This window comes from Rhea americana, unplaced genomic scaffold (genome assembly GCF_003343005.1).
Source record: "Rhea americana isolate MKP2758 unplaced genomic scaffold, rheAme1 scaffold_314, whole genome shotgun sequence".
NCBI classification, from domain to species: Eukaryota; Metazoa; Chordata; class Aves; order Rheiformes; family Rheidae; genus Rhea; species Rhea americana.
The window spans coordinates 149,765-176,834 of NW_028186440.1; the positions used below are offsets into that span (position 1 = coordinate 149,765).

At 39.0% G+C, this 27,070-nt stretch overlaps 1 protein-coding gene across 4 annotated transcripts in view; it reads right to left on the reverse strand.

The window, feature by feature from the left end:
* The window catches only part of SLC36A4 (solute carrier family 36 member 4), a 129,169-nt gene extending 103,328 nt beyond the window's left edge, over positions 1-25,841 (reverse strand). For 2 of the 4 annotated variants that reach the window (XM_085310234.1, XM_085310235.1), the window contains exons 1-6: positions 25,760-25,820; positions 11,540-11,651; positions 10,758-10,848; positions 9,149-9,237; positions 7,432-7,527; positions 5,726-5,810 (exon numbers count right to left, since the gene is read on the reverse strand). In XM_085310234.1, the coding sequence (XP_085166360.1) occupies positions 5,726-5,810; positions 7,432-7,527; positions 9,149-9,237; positions 10,758-10,848; positions 11,540-11,651; positions 25,760-25,787 (501 nt within the window). In that variant the 5' untranslated portion in view covers positions 25,788-25,820. Of the gene's footprint in view, positions 1-5,725; positions 5,811-7,431; positions 7,528-9,148; positions 9,238-10,757; positions 10,849-11,539; positions 11,652-25,303; positions 25,463-25,759 lie in introns of those variants that run through there. The other 2 variants (XM_085310236.1, XM_085310233.1) reach the window with 2 other exon arrangements.
* Between the last annotated feature and the right edge of the window lie 1,229 nt (positions 25,842-27,070).

A 27,070-nucleotide genomic window follows, 5' to 3' on the forward strand; every position in this document is an offset into this window, starting at 1 on the left:
AACTGCTTGAACACACAGTGTGTAGTACTGCATAACACTATTGTTGTGTAATATTGCATAGGATTTGATTCAAGTTCACATCTACCATGTTCAGCTACCATGATGAGGGGCATAAAATCCAGATCACACTTCCACAATATGTCAGAGATAAAGGGCCATCTTAAATCGTCTTTATATTTACCCATTTTTATTTTGACAAAAATTGAGAAGAACCACAGAGAAAGAACATATTACAGCCGCACACAAACTCTACACTGCCATTATCAAGTGAATATTGACGCAGACATCTGCAAGCCACAGTTAACTGAAACTGCCAAGATGGGACTCCCTGGCCCTAAATTCAGTATAATCTCAGGTTCCTATTCTGGTCAATCATCACTCAATCTCCTGCTGTTTTCAGCTAGTGCATCACTGCTAAGGGCAGTCATGTCAGAACAAGATACAGTAGACATTATATCCAGCTGTCTCTCTCCTATGAATGAAGCAAAGCAATCTGAAATATCTGGATATAAGCCAACTTAGGCTTTATAAGCCAACAAGGCTCTTCACTTACTCAGTCAAGGATTTGTGCTTGGAAATTTCTTACAATAAACAAACACACTCCAGATTTTCCCATTGCTAAAAGCAAGCCAAAGATATGTGACACAGAAATACACATTTGCTCCTTGAGAATCATGGCTTCCCTTCATTATCTTTTCTACTAAAGTAGTTCTGGCTTCTGGAGAACGTCAATAAAATGATGTTCTATATTACCACGCTCGTGCTTATTCTGACTATAAAGGAGAGATAAAACCTTAGATACATTACAAAAACTACATCAAAGGTAGCAAAATTAAGTACTTAAAAAGTTTTAAAAAGTCAAAATTAAGAACATTTGTGCTGCATGCTCTTGATCCTCTCATGCACAGACATTAGCATGTGGCATCACCTACACCCCAAAGCCTGCTGTTTCTGCCATACGTTCTACAGACTTTTCAGCATCTTGTGGGATCAAAATAGCAGTCTTTGAGTCAGGTCTAGCACAAAATAGGTCCTTAATGACCTTAATAGGTCATCTTCAAGGTTGAAGCCTACTGAGCTAACCAAGCGCTCCCACATAGCAAGAATTTGACGGTATACTATAGCTTTATCAGTAAGCAACAAGAAAAGGACACTTTTCCAGAAAACTCTACAAATATTCATGAACAGTGTAAGAATGCCAAAAAGGTTTTATATTCCACAAGCAGGAAAAGCAGATACGGAGGGGATCATGCTTTTCCTATCCCAGTCTTGCTGCCATCAGCCTTGAACTCTATTCCAGTTTCATCATTCTTCTCCAAATATAGCCACTTTAACCCACAAGCCTCTTACTTGCATCCTACTGGACTCGCTCCACCAACCTGAGTATCTTTGTTGCCTCAGCAAAAATTCCTTAGGAAGAGCTTTACTTGAAATTTAACATAAACAACTGAAAATGGGGTCTTGTAACACAAAGGAATCAAAACACACATAATGCAATCAACACCGTTAGCTTCTAATTCCAGGTCTTTTCTCCATAGTGTCTGTAAAAAATCTATATTGGACATCCATTAGGAAGAAAGGGAAATCAAACATTTCACAATCTAGTTTTCCAGTCCTCTGTTCATCTGTCCCAAACTTCCATTACCCAGTTAGGTACAGATTTAAAGCTATACCAATTTTTGTTCTTTGGTGCCCTCTAAAGGACAGATATATGCAACAAACTTGCTGGGAAGAAGACACAACCTCCAAGAGAAAATCTGAGCACAATCTGAATTAAATAGACTTTTAAGTGAGACTTCTGACTTGCTGATAACAAATTCATTTACAGGGTGTGTGTTACAGGTCTCTGCAACTACTGGTTTTGCACAGATTCCCATCTGTGTGGGGTCCATATCCAGCTTTCACAGAATGAATAAGGTTGGAAGGGACCTCTGGAGATCATCTAGTACAACCTCCCCGCTCAGCAGGGGCACCTAGAGCATGGTAGACAGGGTTGCATCCAGGCAGACCTCGAAGATCTCCAGAGAAGGAGACTCCAYMACCTCTCWGRGCAACCTGYKCCAGTGCTCCGTCACTCTCACAGGGAAGAAATTCCCCCTCACGGTCAGGCAGAACTTCCTGTGCTTCAATTTCTGCCCATTGCCTCTTSTCCTGTCACAYGGGACAACTGAAAAGAGTTTGTCCCCATCCCCTTGACACCCTCCCTTCAGGTACTTGTACACATTGATAAGATCCCCCCTCACTCTTCTCTTCCCCAGGCTAAACAGGCCCAGCTCTTGCAGCCATTCCTCAGAGGGCAGGTGCTCCAGCCCTCTGATCATCTTTGTAGCCCTATGATGGATTCTCTCCAGTAGCTCCATGTCTCTCTTGTACTGGGGAGCCCAGAACTGGACACAGGACTCGAGATGAGGCCTCCCCAGGGCTGAGAAGAGGGGCAGGATCACCTCCCTCCACCTGCTGGCAACACTCTTCTCAATGCACCCCAGGAGACCATTGGCCTTCTTGGCCACAAGGGCACACTGATGGCTCGTGGTCAACTTGTCATCCACCAGCACTCCCAGGTCTTTCTCTGCAGAGCTGCTCTCCACAAGGTCAGCCTCCACCTTGTCCTGGTGCCTAGGGGTATTTTTCCCTAGGGGCAGGACTCTGCACTTGCCCTTGTTGAACCTCACGAGGTTCCTCTCTGCCCAGCTCTCCAGCCTGTCCAGGTCTCTCTGAATGGCAGCACAGCCCTCAGGTGTATCAGCCACTCCTCCCAGCTTGGGATCATCTGCAAACTTGCTGAGGAGGCACTCAGTCCCMTCATCCAGGTCGTTGATGAAAAAGCTGAAGAAGACTGGATGCCCTGAGGGACACTGCTAGCTACAGGCCTCCAACTAGACTCCACACCACTGATGATGACCCTCTGAGCTCTGCCTTTCAGCCAGTTCTCAAGCCACCTCACTGGCCACTCGTCTAACCCACACTTCCTGAGCTTCTCTAGGAGGATGTTCTGGGAGACAGTGTCCAAAGCCTTGCTGAAGTCAAGGTACACAAYGTCCACTGCTCTGCCCTCATCTACCCAGMCMRTCATTCCATCAGAGAAGGCTATCAGATTGGTTAAGCATGATTTCCCCTTGGTGAATCCATGCTGGCTACTCTTAATCACCTTCTTTTCCTCCACATGCCTGGAGATGACATCCAGAATGAGCTGTTCCATCCCCTTTSCAGGGATGGAGGTGACGGTGACCGGCCTAGAGTTGCCTGGGTCCTCCTTCTTGCMCTTCTTGAAGACTGGAGTGACAYTGGCTTTCTTCCTGTCCTCAGGCACCTCTGCAGTTCTCCAGGATCTTTTAAAGATGATGGAGAGCGGCTTGGCAACAACATCCGCCAGCTCCCTCAGTACCCGTGGGTGCATCCTGCTTGGGCCCATGGATTTGTGGATGYCTAGCCTGCCCAGAAGGTCTCTAATCCTATCCTCCTCAACCAAAGGAAACTCTTCCCTTCTCTGGACTTTCTCCCTCACGTCCAGGCTACASGATTCCTGRGGGCTGTCCTTAGCAGTGAAGACTGAAGCGAAGGCAGCATTCAGTAATTCTGCCTTCTCTGAATCCCTTGTCACCAGGGCCCCTGTCCCATTCAGGAGCAGGCCCACATTCTCCCTAGTCCTCCTCTTGCTACTGATGTACGTGAAGAAGTCTTTCCTGTGGTCCTTGCCAGATTCAACTGCAACTGGGCCTTAGCCTTCCTCGCAGTATCTCTACATACTCTGACTGCATTAAGCTCTGACTGCATTTAACTCTCCTTCGAGAAGGTGGCAACACGATTTCTTAAAAGGCTTCATTTTTTCAAAACCTACACGAGAYGAGACCTCTAAGTGCTCAGTCTTGCCTTATGTTTAAGGTCAAAATGAAAGAATAAGGACTGGCTGGTCTAACACTTGCTAGATGGGAAGGGTTTCTGTTTGAACTTACATTACGATGCATGCAGTAAGAATTCCCACCTCCAAAGACCAGTAAAAGAAATGTCAGAGGTAAAGTAGACTATGACTATGTCATACAGTGACAGTGTGATTGTGTTTAAGGTTTTTTTCATTTTGTAATCTGTGTATCAGGAAGAAACAGCGTATCCAAATTTCTATTTATTTATATATAAAATATATATAAATTATATATACTTATTTTTATATATTTTATATATAAATAAGTAAAAATTTGGATACGTTGTTTCTTCCTGAGACACAGATATAAATATACACACACACACGCAAATTCTTCACATCTTGAAAGCAACTTCCTGTGTAGAACTTCGAATACTTTTTAAACATAATATAAATACTTGTCTACATGGGGAAAAAAGACATATATCTACTACTTACTAACTGCTCATGGGGACACATGTCTTCCTCATTAAAATAAGCTAACTATGTAAAGAAACATTGTATCTCATGTATCTCATTGGGTGGAATGAGAGTCCATACAGATGATTAATGCTCAGTCTCATATCTGTCTTACCTTATTCCTCGCCCACTTTACTAATTACACAGCACACACGTTTAGACAAAAGCCCAGATTCATCGTCATTAGTTTTATGTCAAGTGCCCAACCTTAATCGTATGAGCAGGTACACTGGCAGGGACACAGCAGCTTACTAAGTGCATAGAGGGGGACAGTTTGGTTTTCTTGAAAGGTTAGGGGCTTGTTTGGAACGTGTATGTGCATTTTCAACTGTGTGGGTGGTCATACACAATTTTTAATTGAATCTTTTATGAAAATAGCATGACAAAATATTTGGGTTTTAGATATTCTTAACTATAACTTGCAAAAATGATAAATTGTAGCATTTTTCTAATAATATTCAATCCATTTTAAAGAGCTACAACRTACTGAAATGTTTGTCTGCATACATTTAATACTACATAATATATGTATTAATATTTAAAGTAAAGAACTATGAAATGCTATATGAGCAGTGCTGTTTTATATTTTAATTAATAAAATCAATGGTGTAATAAGCAAGTTTTAAAAATTCCATTTGCAGATGGAAAGTAAAACAATGTAGAAGAGGATTAAAATCCAACCTTGAGAACTGGCTAAAATCAATTCAGCAAGGACAGATAGAGAGTTCCGTAGGTAAGCAGAAATTATTTGTATAAATAGAAGAACTAGAAGAACTGCCTAGAACAATTCTGCAGTAAAGGATCAAGAGATCACAGTGGATCACAGGTCATTTATGAGTTAACAACGCCACGCTCGTCCAAAATCACAATTATACTGAAATGTAGATGACTAATTGTAAGATAATTCTGGAAAAGGGAAGATAGTAAATAAGAATAGAACTGAAGATTCCACTGACATGAAAAGGAAAAAACATTCAGGAGGTCAGTAAAAAGAGGTTAAAAGCAAAGCCTGACCAAAAAAAAATTTCAGCAACAACAGGCTCTCAGGCCACTTTTGACTTTATTTTCTATGTTATCTATAATTAATTTTTAAATTCAACAAACAAATCACAGGGCAACAAAGTCCAACACTTACGCAAGATCTGGATTCAGTTCACTTCGCAAATTGCTCCTTTATTCCAAAAGCTCTTTTGTGGAAACCATGGCAGAACCTATTCTGTGCATCTCTCAACTTCACTTTTTATGAGTAGTTCTTTTGAACTTCATAAAGAAAGGAAATAAAATTTGGAGGGAAAGCAAACTAAAATCATAATTGTATCCATCCAGTATCTTTATATCTTTACTCACTTGTTTCACATTCTCTGCCAAGAACACAACATAAACGCTACAAAATCCCAGCTGTGTTATCACTAGAAAAAAGTCGACAATATATCTGAGGGGAAAAAAATATATATATATGTTATACTTAAGATTCAAACAATTAACCCATTTCCACATGATATAAAACTATTACTTCTTTTTACACTAAGGAAAATGCTAGATTCAAATGCCACATTAATTTCAGGAGCACTGCAATGCAGGTTCCTCCTCTGGTAGCACAAAGTAATTTTTTTAAGGTAACACCAAGTGAATATCAAGGTTTCTCAGAAAGGCATAAGGCAGTCATATATTTTAAAGTGCCACAAAATGTAATTCAAAGACTTCTGTTTAACAATGCGGTACAAAAATACAAAAAATAGACACATATATTCAGTGCACATGTAACTTATGCTGCACTCTTTAGCACTTTAACACAGTCATTTTCCATGGAGACCAGAGAAGATGAAATGTCTCATACAGTCTAAGTTACCGAAGTTTCAGCAATTCAAGATAACATAAGTCTCCACTGCTTACTAAGTGGCTCAGTATGAATGTATCTAGATATATTTTCAAACATTTTATCTCATTGAAAAAAATTCTAAACTATGGCTCATATTATTTTTTAAAATGTTATGCACACTAGTGGCCTGAAGACATAAAACTGTTTTGATAGAGTTAAACATACAGCAGAAAATTGCCTCAGAGAACAAATTTTCTGCAGCAGTGTCTCTGGAAACAGAATTGCCATTTGTAGCTTATAACTCTTTGATGCATTACAGTATTTCCATTCTATTTCATTACAAACCAATTTTCTCTATAATTGAGTTCTACTCCATTCATATGAAGTAAGCACAAAGATCTTAAAGGACTAGTTCATCTTTTCTTTTTTTTCTCTTTTGGAATCCAGTAATAGTCAAAGCACATGATACAAGATGCTGCATCCTTGCAAATAACAGGACAAAATCATAGCCTTTTTCAAGATAGGGAGAAAGGCCTTTAAAACCGATATTAACATTTAACAACAATCTCAAGGTTCTGAGTTTCATTACTGTGTAGTCATACTACAACCATTTTAAACTCTGTAAACTGTCATACAGCAACAGATGGAAAAGGCAAAATTATGGCCTTTTTCAAAATGGAGAAAAAGTATTTAAAAGAGACAACAAGGTATTAATATCTCCATGTCAGTATTGCAAAATATAATAAATATTACTCCATCGTTTGCAATTCATATTTAAATAGGAATCAAAGAAAGCTTTCCTTCCTCTCAGAAGAAATATATTTAAATCATTTATGTTTGCAGTGTCAACTTATTTAAAGAGTGAACTCTCATAAAGAGAAATGTGTTTGTGATAGAAGAGAACTGAAAACTTAAATTACTTCAATCCATTAGACAATACAGAACACGCTTCTGGCTTTAGCACATCTTTTCCTCTAACACGTAACAGAATTCACTTCTTCACAGCTCCTGCAGACCTGCAAAATGAAATGCCTAACAGAAGCACATTCCCCAGTCCTCCCATGTTCCTTAGTTGGCCACAGAAACTAATAAATAGCATTGCATAAAGAAACATCAAGCATAGAGAACACATTCTTTGAGCAAGCAATGCCTTAGTAAGAAGTGTTCTAACCATTCCAAGTGCAGTCATTAATTTTAAGAATGTCAATTAAATTAAATTCTAATGCAAGCTTACCTTCCCCAAGAAGCTCTTTTCTGAAGAGCAGCCAGGGGCCCCACTTCCATGGCATAACTAACTGTATCACTATATCCTAGTGAGTATTTTTTCAACCTGAAAGAGTGGAGAAAGAACAGATCTAACTAGAAATTATCATGGCCTAGAACCGTACCTTGAAAATGCTGGTGGTCTCACAGGATTACAATAAGGAATCATCTGTGATACCATTCTGCAGTAGCTGAAGTTCAGAGTCACAGTTTGAGCTCATCTCCCACAAGTAATACTATTCAGCACTCTATAAACATATGAACCATGTTGCTTCCCACTAACTCAGCAGCACATCAGCTTCTTACAAAGGAAGTTTCTTGATAATCTGATTCTACACAGTTGTGTAGAATCAGATTCTTATATCAGCAGCTTAAAAAATTGATCTCTTATCTAAAAGTCACAAAGAACTTCAACAGCACCACAGATTTTCTTGGAAGAACAGTCATTTGTAACTGTTTCAGTGGTCTCAGTTTTGCATATATCTTCAAAAGCCATTCAAAATTACAGAGAAAGGAAGGAGGATCCAGGAATGACAAAATCCCTTCATAGTAGAATATATCGTTAAACTGAGATGGTAGTTTTCCCAGCTACAAGGACAAGAATCTTTTTCATCTCTATTCAGATCAAATAAGCTTTATTGTACTTTTAAAATATGAGAGCCTACTCCTTCTCTTTAACCATTTTTACCTTGCTGTCAGATGTTAATGAAAATCACTATTAACTGGAATACTCCACAAGTCAACTTCAAATTCCCGCCCCCTGTACAGTACATCTCACTTAGAGGCGTATCTAACATTCATCTCCCCACTAGCATCATTTTAACATACTTCATCAGCACCACAATTGTGAAGAATCGAGTTTTCACAATCCAAAGAGACAGAGCTCACATACTAACATGAAAAGCATTAACAGTAATTCACAGTTTATTCTTTATTCCTATAAAATACTTTCTAAAATAGCTATTTATAAATTGAATGCTTTTCAAAGCTATGAAGATACAGAAGGTAGGAAGAAGCTACAAAGATATAGAAATGGAAGAGTATTATAGAAAATTGCATGAGTGCAAAATATTTTCTAATTTAAACAGCTGTGACAGCTAAATATTTCTTATCTCACTAATGGCACTGTCAAAAACACATTCACAAAGATGGACTACAGAGCAGAATGTCTTCATGGCAACTCAGCATTTTTCCAAGATATCACAGGCATCTTCTCCCATATAGTCTAGAAAAATGATTTAATCCAAACATTAGCAACATAAAATAATTTTCTGTCTAGTGGTTTCTGAAAAAGAAATTGGAAGGAATATCCTGAAGTACAAAAACAAGCAAACAAAAAAAAGGTGTGGACACTAACAGAGTCATCTCAGAACCCTCATTTCAGGCAGGTACAGATGCTATGCAATTGCAACTGCAATGAGAAAGACCTGGCTACTTCCCAACCTAATTTTGTGTTTGAGTAGTGAAGGAAGTGTTTTTCAATGTATTCAGATAGCGTTGCTCAAAGTACAGCTATCATTTATAGTTGCACCGTAAGAACTTGTGTTCCTTCTTTGAAGCACAAGACTCTGATCTGTAGAAAACGCTACAGCATCAAGACATTTTGCAGTCTGAAAATTAGAAATAGAAAAGAAGAAAGAAAAAGTAATATTCAAAGTCAGCAACAGAATGAATAGTTCCACATTTACCTCTGACATAGAGAGTGGCTGCAACGTACCAAGATGTGCATACAATGAACTGATACAACTCCTATGAAAACAAGGCTGATTGGTCCAATCTGGTATAGAGGAAAAAAAGGACGATGTGTTATGCATATAAGCAATGTCACAACACAAATAAGCAATGAGTGGAATACAATTTATTAATTYGCAGGCATAGGCTATTCACATATCAGAGGGATAGAAAGAAAGATCAATCAATAGTTAGCAAATAAAGCARAGTCTACATACCACCAAGCAATTTGGGCTCTCAACCTTGAGGAGTTTCCTGGTCATGCATCCCCAAACCAGGRAGGAGGCGACTTGCGTCTGTCTCTCCTAAAATGAGTCCCCTTCCCTCACCTATAGATATACCTGACAGTGATGACCACAAGTCATACGACAAAGCTTTGTTCAGCCTAGTTCATCAGAACTAAGACATGGTTCAGATAAAACAAAGATGTGGTTCCAGGTGGTCAGTTCTTGGCAGATTGTCCTGATCACAGGACAATGCAGCTGTCCAAGTCTTATTAATAAAGCAAGTTGTATCAGCCCTCAGGTATCCGCTCACATTAACAACAGTGACTGGAGGGCAGCCTGTGGAAGCAGGTGTACTTAATCAATATAACAATGGGGTTCAGCGTAGCCTCCCCTATAACATGGGATACGTAAATACCCGAAGTTATGTAAATAGAATCTTTCACAAAAATATGCTGAGGGAAAATCTTTACATGCAATTTCACGTCATAGCAAATAAATAAATTTTAAAATTAAAAAATTACATGCAACTGTTTTTTTTTTTTTTTTTCCCTCAGAGGTGGATTTGCTGCCAATGCTTTATGGCCTTACCTTACTTTTAACTTTTTGAGAGAAGGGTTTTCAGAGGAATCAAGTAGTAAAGAGCAAACAGGCAAGAAAAACTTCATTCTCATAAAAGCTTCATTATGATATTTGCTAAGAAAAATTGGGCAAGACAGAAGATTGCATATTTTGCACAATTCTAAACAGCGGCTTGAATCACTTTGTCATCAACAGTGCCACTTCAAAGACTTCTTTCCACTACATTAGTATGCTTGATGATGCACAATTAAAAAAATATGTATATATAGTTGCCAGCCCAATAATTTTAACAGTTACAAGTCATAGATAATATTCAATTAAATATTTATTTTAAATAAGATATTTGACCAAAGGTTTTCACAGCAGGTATTTATTTTTCTATTACACTGCCCTGAGAGAGTCATTGTTTACTACCTAGTATACACTAGACTGTGCTATGCCTTGCACCCCAGAAACACAAGATTGATTTAACAAGATGACAGTGCATCCTAGGACACACAATACAGATATAGCAAAGTGTAAACAAAGATAAAGTAAACCCAAGCAACAATTCCCATGAGACATCATGGMAGTCTGTTTGTATTCAAATCTTTTTTCAGACAAAATATTTGTTTTCCACAGAAAAATTGTTTGGATAAGAGAAAACACAATGCATAGTCGTTAAGTGTTCTGACTGAAGCAGTTTTTAGGGCTCAATCATGTATCTGTCAAACATTATAGATAATTTTTGTCATCTATGAAAAATAAATTGAATTCTTACCACAATGCCAGCATTTTTTATTGCAAGGGGAAGACCTAGAAGCCCAGTCCCAATGTTTCCTTTGAGGAGGTGGGTAAGTGTTTGTATAAACCTGAGAATAAAAATAGAAGTCAGAGCAAAAATATATTCTCATTTTTTAAAAAAAATCCTAACATTTATTAGCATGGGAAAATTTGTGAGCTTTATCTACTTAAGGTGGTCCASCACATTCAAAGGAAATTCTTATTAATCTCTACATGTGAGCTCCTTCGATTGGAATATACAAGTCTGATCTTCCTTCCTTCAGCTTGTGAAAGCCTCAGAAACAGACCAAATTACTAAGTTTTGTCAACACTACTTTAAAATCATTGACATTCAAACAGTTACCAATTACAAATTACGAATCTGACAGACAAAATCTTTATCAATAAAGACACTTCACAAGATCTTCAAATTAAACTTTAACACATAAGTATTTCCAATGTCTCCTGAAGTTTCTTTATTAAAAAATAAAAGGAATCAAAAACCTCCTTAAATACTGCTTGAATTTTGAGTAGCCTTATGACTTAGCACATGGGCGCCCTGGACTATTTTATGACCAGTGCACTGTTAATTTCTGCAGAATAGAGAACCTACTGAAAAAAGTGCTGCTGTTTGGCAGCAAAAATCCCATGCAAAGTCCTAAAGTAACACCACAAAACTGTACTGTGGCTGCAAGTACACAAGAGCTTGCTGAACTACTTGCAAGGAACAAACCTGAGGTAATGAATTTTAACATGCTGATTCTTAGGAGTAATACATACGAGATGCCTTCTTCATTTTCAAGTTGGTAATGCTTCTCAACTGGTGACAAATCATGTTCATGTTCCTCATCAGAACTGTGCTCTTCAATYAAAGGCTTCATCACCTCCATGTCTACAAAACAGAGTTAAAATAAATTTGGCATTATAAACAAACTCAGAGTTTAGAAGTAAAACTGCCAGATATGAGCATTATTTTATGAGTTATTAAGGTCAATCTGATAAAAATTCCTATTTTGATTTGCATATATGCACAAAAACAGAAATGACATACAGAACCCTGAAAATTAGCCATTCAATAAATCATTTCTGTTTTTAAAGAAACCTTAAAGATGTCTAACTCAAGAGCAGGGCACTGAAGCCAGCCATAAGCAAGAGGAACTTACAGAGAACAATAAAACAGATGTTTCTATAATCTTAACTACCCGAGTAAGCCTCCTTCTGTTTTAAAAGTATGCATATCAATCTCTCCTAAAGACAGCAAATTGTCATATGAAATCAGGTGTAGATAAAGTTAAAAACCAGTAACTAAAACTCTTGACAGAAGTTAAAAATTCCAAGTAGGATGTAACATCAGGAGAGGTTAGAGAGCCAATAAGAAAGTATAGTGTAAAGTAAATCTATAGTCAGCAATATTATAATTATACAAGTTGAGATAGTTTTAATCATCTTTCACTCTATGGTATGCGCATTATACACATCGATCAAAAGAAGAGTCATCAAAAAGTTCTTTTCCTTTGCTCCCAATACATAATATTGATTATCTGGGATGCAATTACCATTTTCTAACCTCTTGGAGTTGCTGCTGTATACAGCAGCCTTGACCCACAGCCCACTCCTTCTGCGCTTGACAGTCCTGAAGGAAAMGACATTCAACTCAGGTGTCAGAGGAAGCCCAGGGCTAGTGCTGGAAGTTTCATCCCATGGGCGTTAGGYTTATTTTAAGAATATTGAGTTGAACATAACAGTCCAAAATGTTTCCATTAGCAACAAACCAAAATGCAAGCGCATAAAGTCTGTGATCATATGCAATTCAGCAGCATACAAAAATCACCACCATCATTAATTTAACTTTCCAGTTTCTAATTGGTAAGTTCAGACTCAATCACATTCTGCAGGACACAGTTTGCAAAGCTGAATGAAGACAACAAAAGGACGGTGAATAAGGTTCCTGCTGAGGAGTCCAAGGGGACCCTGAGCAGGCCACAGCTTTGAGATGGAACTGCTTGAATTTTCTTCCTTAACTTCAGCACCCAAGAAAGACGCAGAAGACTTAAAGTAAATGAAGAAACCTGACTCCTGAATTATTACACTCCTCTTTAAAACAGATAGTACTAAAATTGGATGGGTAAGAATAAAAATAAAAATGAAAGTATGTGTAAACAAGCTTTCCTCCCTACGTACTGTGTCCAGGCAGATGAGGCCTCTTTTTCAGGCTTACTTTCATTATAGCAAATCAGGGTGGCTCTTATAGAGTCACCCTGAGGTTTCCCTCAAAAAACTTTCCTTTTAGTGTTTCTTTTGCTCTTTTGTGTGGCTGAATACTTGCTCTCACCACAAAGCCTCTGCTCCAAAGCTGTCATCCTGCCRTGTCTCACTTGCCTCTGTCCCTTCGCCTCCTTCCCATTTTGCAGGTTTCCTCCCTGACTCTGGGCACCACCGGCATGATGCAAACAGCAGCCTTCCCCCATGCTACCTTGCTACATTACTTCAAAGGAATTCAACAGCCTGCAATGTGTTTATATATATAATAAATAAAAAAAAAAAACTAAAGCAGAAACATCATGTGTACAAAATCCAACAAAACTACCAACAGGGAACACCGCAACACTGTCATTGTGACATGAAAAGTTTGGTAGTTCGGACGCGTGCAATTAGTCGCCACAGCACTCCACATTTCCTGGTAGGATGTGGGAGTATCAAGACTGTGATTCAGAAACCCTCCTCAAGAACTATACTCTGAGTCAGGCCAGGCAAACATGCGTAGGACACTAGGGTCGTGCTTTTACAGTGACATTAAAAGATTTAACAGGACCCAGCAATCTTGTACGCTTCACAGAATAAGCAAGTAACAGAAGGTCACTCTGCCTAGCTGCTCTCTTTGCAGCTACTGCTGGGCAGGGACGATTCAACAAGGCTGCCTCCTCCCTGGTGGGATAGGCATAACCTACCAGAGTACTATGAGCTGCCTAACCAAAGGCAAATGTACAAAAACAATCTGACTTGTAATTAACTAATTAAAAGCATTTGACCGCTTTTAGAAGCCCAATCCTTCAGAGTCAGGAAACACTAAAGTAAATACCACTGGCAACCAAAACCTAATTTCAATCCCTTGTGCCTGCCATGCTGTGATAAAAGGATCACCTGTGAGTAAGACGGAAGAGCAGAGAAACACTTTTTAACCTCCATTTTACAGACAACAGACAGATCTTGTCTCCTTGTAGCTAAGCACATTTCAATTTTCCTGAGATACAGCTGCATTTTTAACTTTCAGGCATATACTCTATCTTGCAGCAATCATACAAAATACTTGTTGCTTGACGTGCACAGATCTTTCAGAGACCTGTTGTAAGCACGTCTACCATATACCTTCCGACCAGCAGTGTGGCTCTTAGGCCACAGAACTGGTGAATATCAGCAACTTCTTGGTCAAGGGAGGAAAATKAATTTCTTTTCTTCCATGCTAGCCCGATACTGGAAGTTTTGATTTACACAGGCACACTGTTTCCCACACAACTTGACAGRCAACAGATTACTCACTGAAGACTCTGCATTTTAAAAATATCCCATTTTACTCTTGTCCTAACTTCCCATCTGTCATTCTGACCTCAAAAGCAATCATTTAACAATGTATTTGGACACATTCAGGTATTGTTCATTTTTTAAATATCAAAACTGTTTCTATGAAGGCAAGCTATTTTCCCCTCAAAAAAATCTGTCTGTCTATGCCTAAAGGCATCCAGTCACCTAAGAGTTGTTTTTACAACCATCACAGTGCTGATAATAAATTATTGCAGCRTCTAGAACTCCTAACTGAGGTCTAGCAACTCACCATTCTGCAGAAATACAAAACAAGAGTCTTTGTCCTAAAGAATTCAGAATCTAGAGAGAGACAAGTGACGTATGTACAGGCAAGAAGAACATGGAGAAGAGTAAGCAAGTACTGTACATTTAACATTCTYCAGGGAAGATTTTTGACCCAATTTCAATATTCAAGTATCTCCAAATGACAAACTGCATCCTGGAGACTTGTATTTCACTCCACTAACTATAAAAAAAGCGGATGAGATGAAGCTCAGATGAGCTACACAATAGCCTTCAGTTTTGAAAGTATCTCAGGATGAATTTCCACACTCTCATGGGAACCCATTCCAGCAATAACCACTCTCACAGGGAGCTTTTTTTTTCCCCTCTTACTGAAACTTCTTTTGCTGCAGTTTGTGACTGAGGTCTCATGTTTGCTGTGCACCATGCCATGCTGCTCTATTCCTCCTGAGTAGCCTGTTCCCACTCTCCACCCTCCTTTCAGCATTTGAGTTCAGTTAGTTCTCTGTTCGGGCAAACTGGCCTCYTGCTATGCCACTTGGCCTCCTGCACATCAAATTGTACAGCTCTTGTTCTTTGAAGAGATTATCCTTGAAGATCAATCAGCTCTCCTGGGCTCCTCTGCCCATCAGAGCAAGCTGCTAAGGCATCCTGCCTGTCAGTTCCCTAAACAAGCCTATATTCACCCTCCTGAAGTACACTGTCTTTAGTCAGCAGCTTGCCTTTAAGATTTTAAAACTTCACCATCCATGGTCATTACAACCAAAGCTGCCTTTCTTATTCATGAGTAGCAGAGTCAGAGAAGCACTTCCCCTAATTGGATCATTCAGCACCTAAATCAAAAAAAAATAGATAAGATAGATAAGACAGATAGTAAGTCCCTCATGAGAACCAGGACCTGCAACCAGAAGGCTCCTTCTAGTTGTTTAAAAGAAAGCTTCATCCACCTCTTCTTCCTGACCGGGTAGTCTGCAGCAGACACTCACCATTCCATCCTCCTAGTTGGCCTCCCCTCTGAGCTTGACCCGTAAGTTCATTTGTCAAATACAGCAGTTGACTGATTCTGATTAACAGAAAAGCATTTTTTTTCCTTTAAGAATTAATGGAATAGAGAGAAGACTCATTTGGCATGAAGGATGGAAAGGAACAGGATCACTGATACCTGTCAAACAAGGAGAGGTTAGCTGTCTTTCTAGAATGAATCATCATTCAAAAACAAGTCAGCTTCCTCACCTATGAGGCTGAATGCTTGACCATAACACCCTTTTTGTTCCTTATTTTCCTCTTGGTTGACTTACTTGACCTTCATTTATGAGGGAGATGATGACAGTAATGAAAAATAAGCATTCAAAAAGAGGCAGTAAGAATGCTCAAACTGAAAGATTTACATTACTGATTCATTCCAAAAAGTCAGCCTCTCTTTTAATTGATCATCCCAAYGATTCTGTTTCTGCATCTCCCCCCMTCACGCCACATATATTGTCCCCATATATTTAAATTGTGTGTATTTCATAAATTTCTGCATGCATCCATGTCTAGTACATGAACTGTTAAGCAAAAAATTGCTTTGCTATTTGGAATATCACTAACCACTGCTCTTTTCAGGGACACATCCTGGACAAAGAAGCAAGATATTCCTGTAGAAGACTAGTTCTCTGATATATGCTATCAACAAAAGTAAACTTGAGTTTTAAAGAGATGTATAAAAATGTCAACATACAAATGTCAATACCATAAAGAAGAAGAAAAAAAAAACATTAGGTTAAGAAAGGCAGGGGCAAACGAACAGGCAACAACTCTTCCTTCTCTGCTGTTTCATCATCTAGAAAAGCAAGTAGCACAGCAGGTCAGCTAAAGCTAGGGACAGATCTTCCCATGAAACAGAAAGGCTCAAATTGATTTGCTCAGTTGTTTTTCCCTCTTTATCAAGGTTTTCTGATCTCTTGATGACATCTTCCTCAAAGTGAAGATTTGATGTCAGACAATAAACCTGGTAATACCTGTTACTAAGCAACTAGAGCTACATCAGAACCAGTTTCAAATGAAAGGGGCAAAGAAGAAAAAGCAGCCAAAACAATTCAGTGAGATAAAAAAACAGAAAACCACATTAGCCAGCAGTTCCAAAAATACAGAAAAATCTGAAATAAATTCATATCAAGGTCTTTATAACTAAACTCCAAAATCCTTTCTATATTGTAATTTTAAGCACTGGTAAAACTCCCAAGTTCGCTACTTAGGTGCAGTTTACTCCTCAAGATGGCAACAAATCATGTGGCATACTATACTGACCCAAAAGAAAGATGACCCCTYCCAGAGGTTATATGCAAAAATTTTTATTCTCGCTCTATAGTCAGTATAAATAATCTATTSATATATTGTTATTATATACATTTATATATATCAACAACATACAGCTTTTCACTAATGATTTGCCTGAGGTTTCCTTACCTTCTTCTCTTACCTTTTATTACTACTGCTTTCCATTTTAATGTTTCAGTTCCTTGCTTGTCTCTCCTAACTATTCTCAATTGCTTATTTGAATTCAAAGAAATCATCTTCAGTTCCATACATGAATCTTTAATATACAGAATACCTTAAACTCTTTATCTGAAACTTCTGGATTTATCAGATCCCATGTTGTCCTAACTTCATGACAAAGTATCATTGAACAAGGCTTCTTTATYTTCTCCAGTGGGATTACAGCATAATCTCCTACCAAGACTAACTCTGAGTATAAAGACTTCAGATATCTTTAAAGGATCTGTTCAGCAYGAGATCAAGCACCTGCAGTTGTGAAAGCCATTCCTTCTAGACAACAGTATCAGAATTCATTTCCACAATAGTATTCTTCACTGGTACAGCTAGATACCCTTGGAATGTATATCAAATATGAAGAGGAATGGGGCCTCCTATTCCAAAGGACATTTAGCCAATCCATCTGGAGATATCCATCCTTGGTTTTTACATCTAATAGATGCTGCATAAGGCAGCTTTTCCTTCTGTGCTGTTCTACACTTCAAGATAGTACCAATTTTCTACCATTTGCTAATACTAACAATATTACCATAATCCACATTTTTAAGTTTGTATGATAGGATTAATTTATTCAAAGATGTAACTGGCTGGCAGGTCAAAACAAACCKGTGTCTCATCTGCATTACCATTTGGTATATAATCATGATTTTTACATAATTCAGTCATAYATTGCTAGAATGAAGTGAGTTTTTTTGGAGATGTCAACAGGTAGATGCTGGCAAGGCAAATCTCTCCTCCATAAGCAGAAACCATGACTGTGCAGAAGCTGTACACAACAAGCACTACTGGCTTTGCACTCTTGCTATGCAAAGTTTTGTCCTCATGTTATGTCTTAAGCTTTCAGTTAAATGATTTCCCTTATAATTGATGTTCGAACATGCAAGAGTTTTACTACACCTTCCTCTAATGCATGAAAAAGTCTTCTTCTAGATCTAGTAAATAATCTCCATGTTAGGTTAAAACAAAATCTTCATGTTTGATTGCTTTCACTTTTGTAAATTTGCCTGCATGACATTAAATTTTTTCCCAGCCTCACATCTATTAGTTTCTTTCCTGCACACTGAACCAACATGGCTTTAAAACTTGCATCTCATCTCATACCTTTTGATATATGCTCTCCTGTACTCATATCTCCGTCTCCAGAGAATCTGCCGTTTCAAAATTTGCTTGTAAGAGTCAGGAAGATTCACAAAACCACCAGAGATCACAATGGAATTCACTGAACTACGGTACTGCACACAACTTCACAAGCGACAAAAACAACAGTAGTCATATGGTCTCAACATATTTTCATACTCCAACTTTGGGCCACTTYAAGTATATTTGTGCCCCTTCATCACTTCAAGGTCTCCTATACCACACAGTCATTTTAACCCAAAAGGAAGGGCACACTGAATTTAACGTAACTTCCAATTTTTAATTAAAACTACTTGGGGGAGGGGGAAACAGACCAAAGGACAGAATGGTAACTAAATATGTTTATCATGGTGGTTTGAATATTTATTGAATATTATCACAGAATCACACAGAATCACAGAATATAAGGTACATTTTCTTAGTATTTATTTTTCCACAATAGTCTGCCATTTTATAAGTGATATTTATACAATACTACATCTCAGTTTCACATTGTATTACATTTCTTGCTAACAGTTGTGAGCTATTACTAACAATAAGAGAAAAGCAATGCATCATTAAAAAGTATTTACTCTGAAAAACAGATTTAAGTTTTATTTACAAAGTGTCTCAAGGTACAAGATAGCATATTTTATACAAAATGAGTCTCAGCAGCGTGGAACCTCCTATTCTAGAGGAGCAGCCATTATTCAGTAGTTACTAAGTGCAAGATCTGATAATTTTTTGCATACATACTACAGTCTGCTACATATTGCATTACCTACATTCTGCTTTCAATTCACCTCATGTTAACCTGTCCAACATCATCAGCCTACAGGATGAAATGAAGACCTGAATGTCAAGAAAAGCTAATAGGTTAGCAGGTTATTAGAAAATTCTTTAAACGTGTTTCTTTCAAATGCAGCTCAACAACAGAGCCAGCCAAATTCCATGTTCCAAGCTGACAAATGTCACCAAAGTGCTCTTACAGGGACTTTCTTCACCTGAAAAACCTAGCACCAGCTCTTCTGGAGAGTAGGCAAGAGACGTAACCTTACCAAAACACTGAAGATATGTCTATTTTAACACAGAGCTAAAAAGGGGAGTTTCCCTGAACGCCCCATCATAAGACTTTTTAAAGCTCCACAATATTAAAACTAACACTTGCATGTGTTTATTTTTACACATACAAACTGCTTATCCATATTCATTGCACAGGATTTATATTACACAACTGATTTTGTTAATACTACTGTTTACCACACTACTGTAAAAGATAAAACAGATTCTAAAATGCTGATAAAAACAAATCTTAAAAAAAAATTACTCAATGCATCTCAAAAGTACAACTAGGCCTTCCACTCTCCAAGGCCATTGCTATCGGCTTTTCTCTGACCTGTTAAGCTGACCACAACAACAGCAAAATTGTACACAACTAGAGCACAGTAAGTGGCTTAATTATTTTCTAGCCTGGCCCTACTTTACTATTTAAGAGGTATTTATTTTAACTCAGTCATTATTGAGATACTTATTAGTCTGACCATATGTGACTAGAAACTATTTATTTAAATGAGATAAAAAGCAAAGAATTGGAAATTGATTTAATAATACAGACAATAAAGAAAAATATTATTGTTAAATATACCTCCCCACACAACATTAAAGTTATATATCCTTTACTTTTATAACTCACAGGAGGCCTTGAAAGAGTTTGTCTATAGGGACAGACTAAATCTCTTGCTTCAAAAACATATCAAATATCTGCAGACCAGAGTAAAAAAAATAATAATAAATCAGTAAAAATATAAAACGTAGTGTCTGAAGAAATGAAATCCAAGGGTTAAAATTTGATTTTAGGCCAACTGCACAGTAGAATGCTAWGCCTGTAAAACCCTGTTCAACAATAACCCCTTTAAAATCTATACCTATTCACGTAGATTTTTTTTGTCTTATGAGACCAGTACGTAACCATAATAACAGTTATCTTGAAATCTCTTCAAATATTCATTAACATACCACTCCTATGCAATAAATACTGAGAAGAATGAAATAGAGTAGGTCTATTACTTACTCATGCTCCCAGAAAGAGATAAAGTTAGAACTCAGGTCTGCTTCCTACTTGTATACTTAGGTCAGCAGTTCGTAGATCTTATTCCAATACAATAACTCATTTGAGTAGAAATTCCACTATAACCAGATTTAAAATGAGTAACATACTAATCAGCACTAACTCACTGTGGTAACTACACTTATTACAAGTTCTCTTTAAATATTCGATTATCTGAAGTACTCAAAAAACACTATTTAGCCGCTATTCTAGTCATACCATTGCTCTTCAAATTGCCTCCTCTCTCCATCAWTTATCCCATGACTAGTGTGTAACTTTGGCCCGAAATGCATGGATCAGTAAAGAGTAACAGGCCAGGGGTATATTACCAGGCTTCGATCATGCAACTTTCTAAACACAGGTTCCTTCATTTGGTAACAGATCTCCACTGCGGGGATACTGTGGCTACGTCTTTACTGCAATTCAAGCACAGTCCCTACCCGTACTTATGCCCAGGCTTGCGTAGCATCCAAACTTAATTGATCCAAAGCATRCCAGTCAAGAAATCCTAAGCCGCCTCTGCCCAACAAAACATATATGTAACCATAATATAGATCAGCAAGGGCCTAACTTAGCACTTCTCGGGACAGATAATTTCAGGCTAGGGCCAGAAGTCCAGTCATTGCCATAAAATCAGCATGGAATACACATGTTGACTTTTTTCCCCCCCCATAGGAAGCTCCAACACATGCAGCTTAAATAAGATGTCAAATCCATGCTACAAGAACAGCATAAGCATGCCATACATGAATCAGAGGTGAAGTTGACTGACTGYCATATCACAAAGCCCATGATACAGTGTACACCTCAGTCTGCTTTAGGTCTCTGCTCCACCAAGTAGTCCAGAAYGTATCTAAACATCATTTACTATTAACAATCCAATTCTCAGTCACAGCACTCATTGAAAAAAAAATCTGCATTATATTTCACGGTTCAGCACAACTAAGAATTTTGAGACAGTTCACATTTAGTCATCTTTTTGTTTTTACTTAACCAAAGCACCAACCACATTTTATCCTTTTCTTTCCTACAGCTAAGACGAAACTCTCTTTGCCTTGTGCTATCCTAAAATTTCTTTTCAGACCAAATGCTGTCTTCAGATTTTAAGTTATTTGCATATTTGCCACTGTTTTTGCTTTCTTTTGTGAACACCCACATAAGAAGGATGTCAAAGGTCTACAAGTACTGCCTAACACCAGTAAGCCAACCCAAAATGCATTTCTTCCACTGTTCCCAAAATTATAACTGTAATGTTAAACTGACTCCTTAATCTACCAGAGATATAAATCATTGATCGATTACAGATATAAGTCATACTATAGTGATGCATAAACATGACCATGGTATTCTCAAAGAAGTCTGAASAATTTTAACTGCTAGTCAATTCCTACTTAAATACTGGGGAATAAAACYGTAATGGTTAGATTTTTATAAACATTCTTTTCTTGCATCTTCAAGTTAATATTCTTAACCTTCAGAATGTGCCAGCTTCTTGCCAATGTTTGTGGACCTACTTCCAAAGAAATCTTTCACCCATTACTAAATTTACTTAATTGTAAAGCTATATATAGCACATTTAAGTAATCCTTCGGTTAGAAAGCTCCACAGAAAGTAAATTTCAGTTTTCACCAAGAACCTATTTTTTCTGTACTACTGTGGCTGTTCATTTTATTCCTGCTCGGACTTTGAGGCCACAGCTCATGCTAAAGTCTGATGTATGCTCGAAACAACGTCATTAGGCTAAAGCAAGAGCAACACATATGTCAGATACTCAAGGACAAAAAAGGAATAAGGTCTGCTATCCTTGAAGTTTTATAAACAATTACTTGTTAACATCTCATAAAGCTGAAACTCCTCGGAATTAGGTAAATGCTTGCGCAGTAACAACCAGCAGAGATGGTACAGACCAAATGTCTAAGGTGGAAGGTACAAATACTTCAAATCACCAAAGCCTTTGCAGTATATCCACCAGCAGCTGGACTGCTGAGGCTCTCCTGCTTCCCAGAGCAATTCAAGGGACACCCACATCATGACAGGGGAGGAAGGATGAGCACTTTCACTGCTGGTTAGGCAATTATTTTACTCATAAGCAAGTGACATTAACAAATTAAGTTAACAAATCTGCAAGCTAGTGAATTAAGTAACTAGAGAATTAACAATCTAGGTTAGTCTGCACAGAAAAGATTAACCTCTTGTTTGTGGGTTGTTTTTTCTTTTTAATTTAACAAGCTTACAAAAATAAAGATTCTTTCACATGGTACCTAGTTCCGTAAATTTGAGAGATCACTACAAACAACGACAACTGCTCAAGTAATTAAGATTTYAAAAATTATCTGGAGCTCTTAGCAGCACAAGGCACAAGCAAGCACAAAATTCAACTCCATCATTTCCATTTTATGGATGAAACAGACAAAAATATAAAGCAATGAGCCATGGCTGAAAAGCAAGTTAAAGGCTAAGGCAGTATTAAAAATAAAGACAAATCCAATCTCCCTTTGCTCCTTCACAGAAGGTTACCTCTGAGATAAGCTGCCACCTAAAAACTGTTTTGCAAATACAAGCAATATAATCTTTTTTTTTTTYYCCCCYGTTGAGGGTTACGGAAGTTAGTGTCAGCTAACAGGAAGGGCTGGATTTGACATAAAAATATAAGTAGTTATGAGGACTGGATATAGCCKATAACTGTCTACATCATCTGTATTCACTCAGTGTATGGGAGAAGGCAAACACAGATCTTGCTGGAATACCACCTAGTATGTATATTCATATAAATAATTAGTAAAGAGCATGAATCAAAGGGGGTCTCAGAGACAGTTCATCACTCAGTCACAGCTTCTACACTAGAACATGCTAACAAGGCCAGGAGTACAGCAGAATATTCACAGYCCTGTAAAATATCTCTATGAAGCACGAGGTGACCAGTGCCTTAGTAATAGGGAAACAGATTCATTTTAAAATGCAACCATTTTGACTGCTGTATAAGAGAGAAATCAGAACCATGTAAATTTTATACTAATCTAAGATGTGATTTTATGTTAATATGTTTTCACAGGCTTGCACATGTTAACAGTTTGTTAGAATGCCATCCTCATAACGAACAATACATGCCCAGAGCCTCTGTCACCAAACCAAGCCTACGGCTGCTCTTTGTGSGCCAAGATTAAGGAGCAAGGCTGTGAACAGCAGACACACTGTAGAGGTGCTTCCCGGGCTGCAACAGGCAACACTAATATCATCACACAAATATCAGGGAACAACCATTACTATAACGCCAGTAGGGGCTTGGCTTCCTTAAGCATTCCACTTAATTTACAGAGGGTGAATTTATCATCTTAAAGCTATGGAGAAGGTTTTCAGCACAGTGTTCCAAACCAGCTTTCTCAAAAGAAAAAAAGAAAAAAAAATCTGAAATACCATCATCACCGACTATTCTGATTATTTTCAGAATCTGCCACTGGTTCAATAGACAATTCGCCCTAAAACTCTCAGTATTCCCTCAACCACTAAAGAAGGGATATGTTTCTCCTTTCCCCAAACTTCACCCTGCAAAGAACTTGCGCAGCATTTTTCTCCAGAAGATATCAAACTAAAATATACCAAGCACATATGAGTCTGATAGAATATATGAAGTTACTCAGCCATGTATTTCCATAGTTGATATATAAATTATGGATCAACATTAAGCGACTATGAATGGCAGTGCAAAGAGTATGCTTATAAGGATTGAAATATTTAGATTTTTTTCTAGTTCAAGAGAGAACTAAGAGATAATCCTTTCAACCATACACAAATAATCTATCTTTTTAGTTGAACATCAGAGACAGAATATCAGACAAGCAAAAATCCCTCAAAGCACAAACTATCTTCCACAAAAGAAAACTAAAAAGAGACTTGCCTACTTTAAGATAAGCAAGCATTTAATGTTTAACAATTGCTAAAAAGTCCTAATAAAAGTTAACATTATACTTTGTTGGGTTTGTTGGTTTTCAAGAACTTTAAAGCCATACTTGGTGGAATTACTTGATTTACTTTTGAAAGGTATCTTTGAATCATTTATTTCTATTTCAGACTAAGTTAATAAAATTCATTTATTCTTGTTTACAAGAACATTAATCTTGAAAGCCATTATTTCTAAGCAAGTGTTGGAAGTCAGTAATTCCTCATTAAGCAGAAAGAATTATTTGCTTTTGCAACATAATTGTCAAAAAGCAGAAGACTAATAAAACAAGACACTTGAATTATTTCATTAAAGCATCCAGAGTCCTTAACAGTTTATTATGCACTTTCCGAGACGCATTATGGCACACTGAATTCACAATGAATCATGTATCTGGAGAGATGTTAATCTTAAAATAATCCACTGTCCTCTAACTCAAGCTACACATTCCTACATGACTAAAAAACTCTKAAGTTCCTTCTGATGCGTCATCATTCAAAAGTATTCAATAAACAAGAATGAAGTGGGTAGGCAATTTCTGCCATCTTATCAGGTGTCTATCTGCATTTTTTAACTTTAATCCCTCAAAAAAATCCAGTTCCAAGGGTTCTGCCAGACATTAATTCTAGCAAATCTGTGAAGCAGAGTACTTAAAGAAGAAGCCAGAATTTTCTTCTGCCACCTTTGCTCCAGAGGCTGCAATCTCTGGTTGGAAGATGCAAGAGTCTGCAGAGAAAATAAAACCTGAAGCATGTTACCTGCTCCCCAAAACCACCACGGGAGAGCAAGGGTTATGCGGGCTGCTGAGGCAGCCGAGCTGCCCACTCCTGCACAGCACCCGCCTTCAAACCACCAGCTCCGAGCTATCCCTGGTCGGCCCATGAGTACGCAGATGAAAGGGTGAGCACACACGTGCCCTCACACACTCTCAAATGGCTGAATATTAATCTGCAATAAATATAGCTAATATGTCGACACACATACCCTCAAAAAAARGGGGGAAGAAAAAAGAAAGAAAAAAACGCACACATACACGAGCTTTCACTGCAGAGGAAAGCATCTCCTAGGGGTCTGATCAGGAAGCATCTACATGAACTTCCAGCCACGGCCGTTACATCCCTAACGTCCCACCAACTCAACAGCAGCCAGGTGAGGCGAGACTGAGGCGTTAGGGCAGCCGGGCCCGGCCCGGCCCGGCCCGGCCCTGCACCGCCACCCGGCCCGGCCCCCGAGGCGCCGCCCGCCGCCCAGGAGGGCCGGACACAGCCCACCCCCTCCGCCGCGTGGGATGGTTCATTCCTCCCGCCCAGCTGCGCTCAGCGCTGAAGCGCATCCCCCCCTCGGGCCGAACCACTCCGGCCCGAGCGGAGGGGTGCGCAGGGTGAAAGTCGGCAGACTGCTCCTCACGGCTCCCCTCTCCGCCCCGCGGCGAGCCGCGGCCCCGCCGCCCCCCGCCGCCGCTGGGCCGCCCGGCGCGCCTCACCCAGCTCCTCCCTGCCGGCAGCCTCCATCCCGCCGGCAGCCCCTCGCCAGCCCTTCCGCCAGTGTGGAGCCGGCCGGCGCCGGGAGCGACGTGCGCATGCGCCCCGCCCGCCTGGCCGCGCCCCACCCCGCCGCGGGAACCATAGACACGAGCCGGAAAGACGGGACAAGCGCGGTGCGGGGTGGGAGTCCTCCAGTGCCGCGCTAGCGGCGGGGGGGCGCTGGCTGGGGCTCCCTGTGCGTGCCCTGCCTCCCTTCCTCCCTTCCCCCTTCCTTCCCTCCCCCTTCCTTCCCTGTGGTGGCACCGCACCAGGCTGCTTCTGGCCTGTCCCGTTAGCTCCTAGCCCTTAAAACACCTGGGCCTGCCCGTGTGTGCGAGCAAGGCCTGCCCCGGGCCTGCACCCTTGCTGGCAGCAGTAATCACTTGGTTGCTTTCCCCAAGTCGGTCTTGATTTTAGACCATTGTCCTGCCGATTACTTCCTGTCTCCCTCTCAGATTGAAGAGGCCTAGTGTATTTAATCTCCCCACATACAGAAACCATTGCATATTTTTGATCATCCTCTCCGCTGTCTTGTCTAGGTCTCCTATGTTCATGTGGGGGCTCTGGAGCTGCAGACATACTAGCACACGAAGAACTCTTACACCTGCCTGCGACCTTTTGTGCAGCAGCTTTTTTATAGGAGTTCATGTTTTAACTTTCAGTTACTCAGCTACAAGGTGATTACTTTGCACGGTGTTTTCTTGAGTGTCTCAAAGACCTCAATTATGTTGCTATCTGTAAATTATTTTCCTGTCTGATCAGCATATGATTGGCTTAGCTCCAAGGTAGCACCRACAGGTGTCTAAGAACACACTTTGAAATCTCTTTGAATATGATTACTGCATCCCTGTGTCATTAGATCCTGAACAGCATATTGCCTATCCATCTATCAAAAAGTGGTAATACATGTCATTCTGTCACTGACATGAAAACATATATATACCCCGTCACCTTTTTYCAATTTCTCGGTCGCAGCTGTGAACTTCTTTTCATACAAATTTCTTATGTTCCATGTTCGTGTTTATAATGGTAATGGTTCTCTTCCATTTATTTATCTCTTCTATTTTTGCTTTCCCTTGGCACAAATACCAAACAGTGAACATCTTGGACTGTCATAAATAATCAACATCTTATTGGGCAGTATTCCACAAAAAAGTGTATTTGATAGAGGTTCTTAAGTTTTTAGAAGTAGTTAGATGCATATTCAATGAGGGACTATTTTGTTACACCWTCAGGTGCTAGTCATGAAACATCCTACCTTTTTTGCTATG